Below are 12191 nucleotides of genomic sequence, written 5' to 3'. Positions count from 1 at the left end.
AAATAGGTCTCAAGCTATTTTCCTCTTAATATTTGGAACGAATATTAGTTGAAAACTTCCCAGATTTCATTACATTTAACCGAAAGAAAAAATGCAAATAAAAAAGCGAATGCCATAACTTTAAGATACAATCACATCTAGTGTTCGCCTTAGGTTCTAATATTTAAAACTCGTACTTGTGAATCTTAAAAGAGATCCCGAAGATATGCTGAAATCATGAATAAGTAACGAAGATCAATGGTAAAAGCGTATTGAGTTTTAAAGATATGCTGAGCTGATATGCATTAAACCGTGACAGTATTAGCAGAATAAGCGGTGCTGTTGCCTACTTTTGAAAAGAAAAAAGCTATATCGATGGTTCATTCATTTATGTGACGTCATTATGGCCTGGTTGGGTTAGGTTTGCTTGGAAATTTTTGTTAACAATCTTGTATTTTAATATATTATATGTTGTGCTACTTATTTTAGATTAGTAATATAAATACCTCATATAGTACCGGTAATCCTGGTGCCAAGAAGTGTCTGTTTCGACGACCTTTTCTGGCGAAAATGAATCGCCATGAAGGTGGGTAATGATAATCAAAATTTGTTCGATGCTATTGTCACTGCAAATTTCATTGCAAAAAAATATGAAAATATTGTCATCATAACGTAATTATATGTTTTATGCATTCAATTTTGGTTAGATTGTCTTAAATAAATAGGAAATGGAGAATTGTTGTTGTATTGCGTGTATTGACATATTTTCAGGAGTCAGCTGTGATTCTTGTTTGAAAAATAACTTCAGAGGACGACGATACAAATGTTTGATTTGCATCGACTATGACTTGTGCGCAGCCTGCTATGAGTCCGGCGCTACCACAAACCAACACACTACAGAGCATCCTATGCAATGCATTCTATCTAGAAGTGACTTTGGTGAGACCTATTTACAGTGCTATATATATTAGACTACATGTTATATGCCAAATGCCTAAGCATAATGCTCCTGCAAGGTTAAAAACAGAGATAATGTGCTTATAAACTGTTAACATCACAAAAGTAACACAAATATTCACATCTTTTTGTTTGACCAACATCTATTTTTAGAAAGCCAAAGAAAATTTGATGTTTGTTAATTATTTTTTAAACAAGTGCTCCATTGTTGTGTACAGCCTATAGTAAGGAGGCCAAACTATATTTACTTAGTTGCCTAAACTCAACTTATGAGTTGTTTTAAGTAGCACAAACAAAGGCATTTGTTTGATACAGTGAATTGAGGACATTCATAAACATACCATTTGTTCCCATTTAACACCCATAAAGCAACTTATGATGCTACTAATAATATTCTTATAAGAACCCTATATGTGACAAATACATTAAAAATCATGCAGCCATTATTTCTGAATTGACATATCACTATCCATTTCTGGGTTATTATTCATTAAAAAATAAATAGTACTAAGCTATGGAACTGCATCATGCATTAGACATAAACTAATACAAACAGATTATGTTGCTATTTTAGGTGCATAAATTTATTCATTCACAAATGGGTTTAGGTAATATTTATCTAAGCTTATTAGAAAGAGAAGAATAAATATCAGGTTTAAATATAAATAAGCAATTTAGTATAAATTTATGTATGCATGTTTTTGCTTTCAAATGCTCATGAAACAATCAAAGTCCCTGAGATTGTAAACAAACAATGGAGCAAGCTATCATTCTTAATAAACATAAAGTTTTTACAGCATATCAACTGTTTCATGGCTTTATTGGCACTTAGCTAACCATTAATGTCTTCATATATCATAAAGAAATATGTTTGGAAACTTACAAATACAATAAACATTTGTGTTAAATACAATAACTAAATAAAAGTAATTATTGTTTGTTTTCTGGGAATCTACTCTTCACAGTAATTACTGTTGAGAAAATTATATAGTTTTTTTTGTAAAATAACATCATTGAGGTCAAAACTTATCGATGCATGGAGGTCAAATTAAGAATAATCCTTACTACTTAATTATAAATGTGAAAGTAACTCTGTCCTTCTGTTTTCAAGCTAAAACTACTGAACAGAATTCTGAAATTTGGTACACTTTCTCCCCTTATTAATTAAGTAAACACACACTAAAGTGAATTGCTGTTTAAAAATAATGAAAATGTATGTTGTTCCTCTCTTAACTTAAATCCATGTTTATTCATAATAGTGGGATAGTTGAACCTGAAAAAGGATCTAGGCTCTTTTTAACACGGTTCCAAAAATTTGGTCCCTCAGGACACGAGTGGAACTGTAGATAACAGTTATAATATTAGGAGAATGTTGGAATATTTTCATTTCACATCGCCATGTTTTCATTCTTCAGATCTGTACTATGGTGGAGAGGCATTAACATTGGAACAGCCTCAGGCATACACATGTCCGTTCTGCAATAGAATGGGCTTCACTGACACAGCACTCATGGAGCATGTTACGGCAGAGCATGCAGACACTACATTGGCTGTGAGTATCATTTTTATATGGCTATTTTCTATTATCCATGGGAAATCATGAATCATATTTTTATTTCTGTTCATAAATGTACAAAACACTTTGAAAAGTCAGTATTTTTAACTGGATGAGGCTGCATTTGCTATATATTTGCTATATACCTTGACAAGAAACACCAAAATTAACTCAGGGGTAAAGATTTTCATTCATTTCATTTCATCCCATCTGTTTGAAGTCATAATATATGTTGGTGATTTTCATTGGTATTCATCGGTATTCACTCATGAAGCCCAATACATAGTTACAGAAAGCAAAAAGGTTGCATGCCATAATAGAATATAAAATAAAAGAAAATCAATACATAGTATCTTGCTTGGATCCACATTTCCGCATAAAACAGATAGTTACTGACTAACAGCCTTTTCACACTGGCAGATTTTACGAGCGACATCGCCTAGTCGCACGAGCGGTAGGAAACAATTGCCAATGCAAAAATGACTGACAAACCGAGTGGAAAATCCGCTAGTGTGCAAAGGCTGTAAATAACTTTTTTTTGTGAATTTTCTTAATTGAAATCATGTTGTTTTGTACAGGTGGTATGCCCAGTGTGCGCTTCGATGCCCGGTGGGGAGCCAAACTTTGTTACTGATGATTTTGCTGGACATCTCACGTTGGAACACAGGACTGGTCCCAGAGATCTCATTTCATTTCTTATATCCTTTTCAATATAATTACGTATTTTGTTAATGTTGACTACTGCAATATTCGCTTAGTTTGTTTAGCGGCAGCAATTGAAACCTTACGCCTTACGTTGCATAAAGAAAAAATGATTAATTCGCACATCAGGTGTCACATAAAAAAGCTTGCTTTATATATAAAAAAAACTGCATTACATAAATAATGTGGTATGGCCTGTGCACATAACAAAAAGTACTTTGATATGGTTTCATAATCCCAGATTTTTGATCTGAAAGTACCACAGATCTTAATGTCAAACAAACTTGACTCTTCTGAGTTGTGTTGCTCTATTATCAACAACTAAATGGTTACACCCCGAAAGGTAGCTTTCTGACACAGATTTTCCAAAATGCGACAATTGAGCCGCGTTGGGCGCGCGACTGACGCCTGTGTCGGAAGAATACCTTTAGGGCAGCTGATTGAAATTTTGAAAAAGTAGTCCCCAATTTTTTTCCGTATTTGTTTTCAATTTTTTTATTTTAGTTTCTTAACTAATAAATACGATTCCTTAACGTCCATGCACGATGAACCAAGCGGCATCAGGCATGGCGGAGTTCGACGAATGCAGCACACGGGCCGCGGCGTGACTCGCGCGCGGCGTACCAATATGCAGTTCAGGTAACTATAGGATATCTTATGCTTTTTTAGGGTTCCGTAGCCAAAATGGCAAAAACGGAACCCTTATAGTTTCGTCATGTCCGTCTGTCCGTCTGTCCGTCTGTCCGTCTGTCACAGCCGATTTACTCGGAAACTATAAGTACTACAGTGATGAAATTTGATGGGAATATGTGTTGTATGAACCGCTACAAAAATATGACACTAAATAGTAAAAAAAAGAATTGGGGGTGGGGCCCCCCATACATGTAACTGAGGGATGAAATTTTTTTTTTCGATGTACATACCCGTGTGGGGTATCAATGGAAAGGTCTTTTAAAATGATATAAAGTTTTCTAAAAAACATTTTTCTTAAAGTGAACGGTTTTTGAGATATCAGCTCTCAAAGTCACAAGACAGAGAAAGCGTCTTAGTATTATACTATGTAGTGATATCCGTGCGAAGCCGGGGCGGGTCGCTAGTTATAAAAAGTCGCAGGAAGAAGCTGGATGCAGGTCGCTTCTAACCAGTATAATATGTGGAGATCTAAAGGGGAGGCCAATGTTTAGCAATGGATGTCCTATGGCTGAGATGATGATGATAATAATAATAGTCTTTATTTCCGAGTTTTTAGTTTTTACAATTATTAATATATATGTCACCGTAAGATTACAAACATCGTTAGATTACAATCTATCTCGAGAGATTGTAAACTGTCGAATTATTGTGAACCGTAACATCTGATTGCAATTTAACGCATTATTTTTCGCTATATTATAATCTATCGATAAGAAATTGTCAAATTGTCAACAGTCCGAAAGCTCTCCCTGATTGGTCAGTCTTTTTGTAAGATCGACCAATAATCTGTTCTGTTCCCATGGAGTTCCCGTAGAGTTAGGAATGAAATAGAGGTGTCAGTTAAATAAAATAAATGCTCTTCAAAAATTCTTCAAGTATTTATTATTAGTACGAGTATGTAATTAATATTTCTGATATATGGAGAGAACAAATTGTAACGAAATATTTATTCTTCAAACACAAATTGAAATTGGAAACATATTGATTTCTGCCACTTACGCGAATATTAGACATTTAAATAAAACTACTTTTACGGATTTTATCGCGGTTACATTATATTATTTAATCCCGACGTTTAAAACCGACCGCGATAAAATCCGTAAAAGTAGTTTTATTTAAATGAAATTGGAAAAAAATAAGAAACCTTTATAAAAAAAAAAAAACAAAACAATTAGGTAGTTTGTCGTCAAACACAAATTCATTCCTAACTCTACGGGAACTCCATTTCAACAGAACGGCTGGCCGTGATTGGTCGATCTTACAAAAAGACTGACCAATCAGGGAGAGCTTTCGGACAGTTGACAATTTGACAATTTCTCATCGATAGATTATAATATAGCGAAAAATAATGCGTTAAATTGCAATCAGATGTTACGGTTCACAATAATTCGACAGTTTACAATCTCTCGAGATAGATTGTAATCTAACGATGTTTGTAATCTTACGGTGACATATACACATATTTTAATTTTAATAATACAATAATTGCATATTTTTATAATATCCCTAAGCTGGTGTGCCTTTTGGCATAGGCCTCCTCCAACTCCTTCCATTGCGCCCTGTCTTATGGCACTCTGCTCCAATATGGTCCCAATGTCGGACAGATGTCATCTCTCCATCTTATTTTTGGACGTTCCTGCCTCTTTTTACCATCCCTTGGATATGATACTCTTTGGTAACACCAGGTATTTTTCCCCCCAGCACGGGCGGCGGCATCTCATCACTGTCGCCGTCATCCCGCGACGCCGTGGTGGACCCGATCGCGGAGCTTCTCTCGCAGCTGTCGGGCGTGAGGCGCGGCGCCGGCCAGCCCGGCACGCCCAGTCAGCTGCAGCAGTTGCAGATGCAGTTGCAGCTAGAGAGGCAGCAGGCTACGGTGAGTTGTTGTGACCATTATTGTTGGTAGGGACCTCGATTGTTCGGACGAAGATTAAGTTCTTGAGTTTTCGCGCGTACTTAATGCGAGATTCTTTTTTTGAAAATGTAAAAAAAAAAACTCAAGAAGGTAACAGACGGCTTTCCTAATAAAAAAAAATACATTGCACCAAGCCCTTTGAGCCGAGACCATAGACATAATATTAGTAAACAGGACTGCGCATATAAACCCAAAAAACGAGCCGAGTGAAACAGTTACTACGGAGGCTGTCTGTCCCTTTCTAATAGGGTGACTATGAGATTAAGCTATGTGAGACAAATCCAAATTTGCTAAGATTATTAAACACAGATTAGTATTGAAGTTTTAACTTACGCAGTTTGTGACCTTAAGATACTTATAGAGGCTTTTAATAATTAGCGGAAATTAGCAGTATAAAAGCAGGAAGATTCGAAGTGAAGACTGTTTTTTTTGTATTTCTACTTCATATATAGACTGCTGAGCCATTTATGTCGCCTTTCTTCATTTTTTGGGAAGCTGTAACAATAGTACAACAGTTTTAAAATCCATCACCCATATTTTGACTCGTTACAAGAATTCATGGGCACCCTAGTTGTTTGGTTTACGAAAATGTTATTATTAGCTAACCTGTGGAACGATATATTGCAACCACCATAGGATTCACTTTTGCAAGTAGAAACGCAACACTTTTTCACCATTTTAATAGTTTAAATTGATTTAATACAAAAACATATAAACAAAATTTTAAATGCTGATTACGCGCCAAGAATGTTCAGGGTTACCGCTAGAAAATAAAAAAAAGCAAAATAAAAATTTATGTTGTTTATGTTTTAATAATAAATACGAATAAATTAATGCGATTGTTATTAATTTGTTGACTTACAATTGTTAAAATAAGATAAAAATATAAGTGATTCAATTGTTTTTTGGGAAGACAAAACTTTTGATCACAACATTTTTTCATGCTGGCAAGGTGTTAGAAAGAGACAAACAGCCTCCGTTCGAACTATCCCTCTCGGCTCGGATTTGCCTCTGTGTATTATGCAACCAATTTAGTACCTTATTGCGTTAGAATAGAGTTCATTTTCGTAAATATATATTTTGAGCGTGCGCAATCTTGTTTAGTAATATTATATCTATGGCCGAGACACACTTAATTCAGATTTCTGGACAAATTGTTTACAAAATCTCTCGGGACATTCGGATAAAAATCTGGCTGACTTCTTTTTTCCTTTTATTCTATTTTTAATCCCTATTTTCTATTTTCAAATGGTTGATGGCAAATACGTTTCCTGATATGATTTGAATGGCGTATGACGTTCCGTTCCTCGCAATCATGTACCAAGATCAGCACCATCTAGCCATCAGCTAGAAAAACAATGAAAAAGAAAATTCCTCATTCTAATGTATTTTGGTACACACAACTACACGTTAAGCCAGTTTGTCTTTAACTCGCTTTATATGAAGTTTCAGTAAATTGAAGGGTCAGCTTAGTTTTTTATAGCTTGATGTGTAGCCGTCTGTAAGTTTACAGTAGTATTTTGTATGTAACAAGACGTTTTGTTTGATCTTTTGTTCCAAAATAATCAATCAATCTCGGTTCTAAATAATTCTAATAATCGAGGTTCTACCCTTACATAACTATATATTTGATTTCCATAATTTAATGAAAACCATTTGATTAACGTGTGCATGAAATTTGCTAAATTATAGTTTACTCACCGACAGGCGGCCCGGCAGCAGCTGGAGCGGCTGCCGCGGCGCGCGGGCGGCGCGGGGGCCGGGGGCGGGGCCGGGGGCAGCGCGCCGCCCCCCGCGCCGCAGCCCGCCGCGCCGCAGCCGCAGCCGCACACAGAACCCACGGACTCACAGTTTCTCCTCTCCGGCTTTCTCGGTAAGTTATTTATGTACCTACATTCATATTGTTGCATGTCTACTGCTTTGAATCTGCCGAGCTTTTCCCAACTATGTTGGGGTCGACTTCGTCTGCATATCAACCTACCTTAGCATGTAATTTTCAACCTTATCACAATACAACTTGTGAAAATACGAGTGATGTACTTTGAGTGATTGAGCCTTGGTAAGACTAGTATCCAGTACTACTCATAATGACTGAAAAAAAAGTTCAAATAACGGCTACTATATGAGAGGATTTAGGACTACTTGGGAGACACGCACGATAGTACCCGTTATTATGTCTTCCTTTCAGTGAAAACAAATTCCTTCTTATGAATTCATCATGGTTGGCAAAGGCCTCCAATACCTAACAGATTTACAATGGCAGATTTTCCACTGACTGTCTAACGATCTCATATGTTGGCGGTCTCTGGGGGTTGTCCCAGCTTCGAATATAATGTTGTGAATGTTGTTGTAGGCGGCAACGACAGCCAGGCGGGCGCGGAGGCGGAGAGCCGCGCGGCGCTGCTGCGCGGGCTGGTGCTGGCGTCGCTGGGCCGCGCCGCGCCGCCACCGCGCCGCCGCCGCCCGCCGCGCCGCCCTGCCCGCCGCGCCCGCGCCGCGCCCGCGCCCGCGCCGCCCGCCGCCACGCTGCGCGTCAGGCCGCAGCCGCGCACCAAGGTGAGTGTACCCGCCCGCCGCCCGCCGCGCCGCCCCTGCCCGCCGCGCCCCGCGCCGCGCCCGCGCCCTTTTGACGTGACAACGTCTTATAAATTGGTTTGCCGGGTGACACTTCAAGAAACTGCGCTCACGTTATGCGCTCACAATGAGAGCGAGTGAGAGGCACGCGTCCCTTCCACTCGGGCATGGTTAGCCCGCCTAAGAGCGAGAGAGACAAACATAAAAAGTGAAAGGCACGCATCCCTTCCACTCGAGCACAGTTAGCCCGCCTAAGAGCGACAGAGACAGAGCGAGAGAGAGAGAGTGAGAGAGATAGGCATACACACCGGTAAATAAATGGTTTAAATTGTTACGGGTATAATTTAGGCGGTCACCAAAAATATTTTTAAGACTCTAACTAAGCTGAGGCACCAAATAAAATAAACAACTCCAAAAAAATAAATTGACTTTATTAAAAGGGCACTAAAGTATATAATATTATGATCCAAAAAAAATAAAATAACATCAGAAAAATCGCAAATCTCGCACAAATATTATTTTTGGTTCCCAAAATGGATTAATGGTCACCAAATTCTGTCCAACTAAAAGATTAATATTACTACCAAAAATCAAAGGTAGCGACGAAAACGAATCGCTGCAAAACCGACTCCACGTTGTCTTGTCTGCCCTACCCCTAGAGTGCAATTCAAAACCGCGTAGGCGCGGAGGGGCGAGGCGGCCTGCGAGCTGAGGCGCAGGTAGCTTTAAGGCTCGCCGCTGCGGCTGAGGCTGGCCGGCCGAGCCGGCCAGCAAGCCGAAGCTGCGGTGGTGAGCGTGAAAACCATCTGCGACGATAAGCTTGCATGGCACCGCCGGAGCCCTGCAGCGCCGGAGCCGTGACAGAAGCCATGCTTGCTGCATGTTGCGTGCTTACATTTTAAACGCATTGAGTTACACACAAATTCATATAACAATAAATAAGCGACGTACGTTTGGGAACCCTAGTATATTAATTGGTATTTGGAAAATATTCTAGCGATCGTTAGCTTTTTTAGTCTAACAAAAATGACCAAATTAGGAGTCATGGTATTACATAATTGGCAACATCTAAGTAGTGACAATATATAATATTTGGTCTTAAGTGTATTTTAAAGGCGTCCATATATTTTTTCAGTAGTCAATAATACGAAAAAATGATTTTATCTAATAATATTTTTGGAAACGTTATTTGGTGACCATTTATCCATTTTGGTAACCGTTTAGAATTTTTTGGTAGTAAAATAGGTACTTTTTTGGGTGGTGTTTAAACACAAGCCAATTGTTACTATCATTTCATCTTTCTTCCTACTATACGAATGAATATTCACATTAAAATTATTTTACCACTCAAAGTCGTTGTCACGTAAAACTTTCGCCCGTATATGTACCGTCTTTACAGGCAACCAATTGCATAGCAGTAACTCTCGATGCGATTTTTTAGAGAGGTTAATCTTCCTCGAGACCCGGGCGGTTAAGCCAAGACCCTCGGCCCCTTTCGGAAAGTCAGAGACATGACCATGACGGTCTCCTCAGAGGTTACGAGATTAACGGTCGTGGAAAGGATATCCCCCCCCACCTGCCCGGAGGCAGGGTAAGTGCACACCGGGCCCGCTCTTGCTCCCGCACGTAGTCGCTCTGGGACTCGCGAAGGGCAGAAAGAAACCTCCAAGAATAAATAGACTTATTGAAATATAAATAGCATACCTTACTTTAATAATTACGCCATTAAATGTGTACTAAGCGCATTACTCTTGCCTTTCTTTTTCACCTAAATTTTTTTCGTGGCCCGCGAATCTAGACCGAATCGTCCTTATGGCCCCAATAAAAAAAGGTTAAGTATGACTGGCTTGAGTGACAATCCAAAGTAATGTCGTGTCCCCCCGCAGGAGGCGGCGGCCCGCGCGCACGCGGCGGCGCGCCAGCTGCCAGAGGGCAGGTAGGAGCGGCGCGCGGCCCGGCCCCGCCGCGCCCGCGGCCCGCGGCGCCGCCCGGCCCCTGCCCGGCAGCTAGGGCCCCGCGCCCGGCCCCCGCCGCGCCGCCCCGGCCCCTGCCCGGCAGCTAGGGCCCCGCGCCCGCGCCGGTGGAACTGTTGGATGTTAGATGTTACGGTAGTCCACGACCTCGGTCGCGCTCGCACTTAAGGGGTAAAGTCTGTGGCCGTCGATGTTGTTAGTGTTTATCCGTTGTACATATGGAGTCGCGGGCGGCGCCGGCGTCTCCGACCGGCCTCGCACCCTTACCTGGACTCGTTTCTTTGTTTTACGCTAACACTTATTAGTGGACGCTTTTGTTTGTTTTGTTGGCTTTCGAAATATCCGTGTGATTTCTTTTCTAGTAGAGAATTAATAGTGATGGAATGTTTTAATCGATTAAATTACGATTAAATTAAAAAGAATAATGATATGCATAGGGCGTCGTTATTAAATTATTATCGTACGAGAGGAGTCCTATCGAATTGCATTTGCATTAAGATTAGATAAGTTTTAATAATTCGCAAATTCGCAGATTACTCAAAATTAATTATAAACAAAGACAACGGTCGTTCATGAGTTTGACGTCGTTTCTTTAGGATCGTTATTAAAATAATTATTGTATTTATCTTATATAAAGTGTAGGTATTGTTTTAATTTATTCAGCAAGTTTTTAACATATTTCACGGTAAACACTGACTCCTCTCTAAAGTTATTTTTATAAAACAGTTGAAAACATACTTACCCACAAATTTTCACTAGCTACTCAAACAAAGTGCTTATTAGTTTGATTATTATACTCCAACATTACAAAATGTTTGTATGTACCCTAATTAAATTCTATAATATTACAAGTGTATTTCATTATTTAGATTTACTGAAACCTTTTTATTTCCATCATGTTGCAGAAAAGCTGAGATTAAAACGGCAAACGATATATTATTTAAACCTGCCTGAAAAGCAGTTATTATACATATTGTATTGTGTTATGGTGTTATAGGATTATAATTATTTATAGACTGAATAAAAGTGAAACAACTGGAAAAGTAATCTAAACTCTTATAAGATTCCTTACTTTAGTTGTTATATTCTTTATCTCTATAATTGAGTTTTATTTAAATGTAATTATACATAGCTAAAACACAGATGCCACAAATCTTTTTCAATCACACCCAGTTCCCACTTTCGTGCCAAAAAATGACAAGATACATCGAAATAATAAACGATTGTTGGTGAGCCAAATAAATAAAATAAAATCGGACCAGAGGTCTAAGCGTAAAAGACAGTTTGCATGAAATAGGCCCCGAAAGTACTGATCCAATTTAAAAATACACTGCTGGGAAATTTTACAACGACGTGCTTTGTGAACTTTCACTGAGCTACGCCGCAGTGGCGGATTTACCAATAGGCCAAGTAGGCCAGTGCCTAGAGCGGCAGATTTAGAGGGGCGGCAAATTTAGCAATTTTTTTTTACAGGTTTCTTTTTTAATTGAGTATATGAGTACACAATCCATATATAAATAGACGATTAATAAACGCAAAATTAATAAACTGTAATATATACTTAGGTACCTACTTACGTGATCATGAATTTTAAAATATTCTAATAGCGTTTCAATAAAAATAAAATAAAAAATCCGCTCGCTTCGCTCGCGGTTTCGCGGCTTCTTTCGTAATTCCTGGTTTGTTCTGCGCTCTTTCGAGTCCTCAATCTAACAAAAAGTTAAAGCACCGAAGTAGCAAAAACAACTGACGCTCTAAACTGACGATTTCTAAGCTGTTTATGAGAGTGGAGGACTTTTGTGTCCCAAAACTCGAAAATTTCGCGCTCGCTGCGCTCTCAGCT

At 38.9% G+C, this 12191-nt stretch overlaps 1 protein-coding gene across 6 annotated transcripts; it reads left to right on the top strand.

Moving 5' to 3' along the window:
* Positions 1-341: 341 nt before the first annotated feature.
* Positions 342-11199, top strand: LOC110376819 (E3 ubiquitin-protein ligase Kcmf1). 6 transcript variants are annotated; one of them, XM_064040803.1, is made up of 10 exons: positions 342-565; positions 751-918; positions 2352-2488; positions 3070-3189; positions 3717-3832; positions 5588-5762; positions 7509-7539; positions 7603-7674; positions 8155-8357; positions 10262-11199. In XM_064040803.1, exons 1-10 carry the CDS (start codon positions 550-552, stop codon positions 10313-10315), a joined length of 1092 nt encoding a protein of 363 aa, XP_063896873.1. In that variant the 5' UTR covers positions 342-549; the 3' UTR covers positions 10316-11199. The 6 variants fall into 6 exon arrangements, with proteins under 6 accessions (XP_063896873.1, XP_063896872.1, XP_063896868.1 ...); XM_064040802.1 differs by having other exon boundaries at positions 7494-7539; XM_064040798.1 differs by having other exon boundaries at positions 7509-7674.
* Positions 11200-12191: the final 992 nt, after the last annotated feature.

This window comes from Helicoverpa armigera, chromosome 23, assembly GCF_030705265.1.
Source record: "Helicoverpa armigera isolate CAAS_96S chromosome 23, ASM3070526v1, whole genome shotgun sequence".
NCBI lineage: Eukaryota > Metazoa > Arthropoda > Insecta > Lepidoptera > Noctuidae > Helicoverpa > Helicoverpa armigera.
The sequence above is the reverse complement of the archived record's forward strand: the minus strand, read 5'-3'. Positions and strand labels throughout refer to the sequence as shown.

What these genes read in the sequence shown, in the direction of transcription:
- LOC110376819 (XM_049837667.2), top strand. An exon ending in CGTACCAATATGCAGTTCAG is followed by an intron (nt 3,833 to 5,587) that starts GTAACTATAGGA and finishes TTTTCCCCCCAG; the next exon opens with CACGGGCGGCGGCATCTCAT. An exon ending in GGCCGCAGCCGCGCACCAAG is followed by an intron (nt 8,358 to 10,261) that starts GTGAGTGTACCC and finishes GTCCCCCCGCAG; the next exon opens with GAGGCGGCGGCCCGCGCGCA.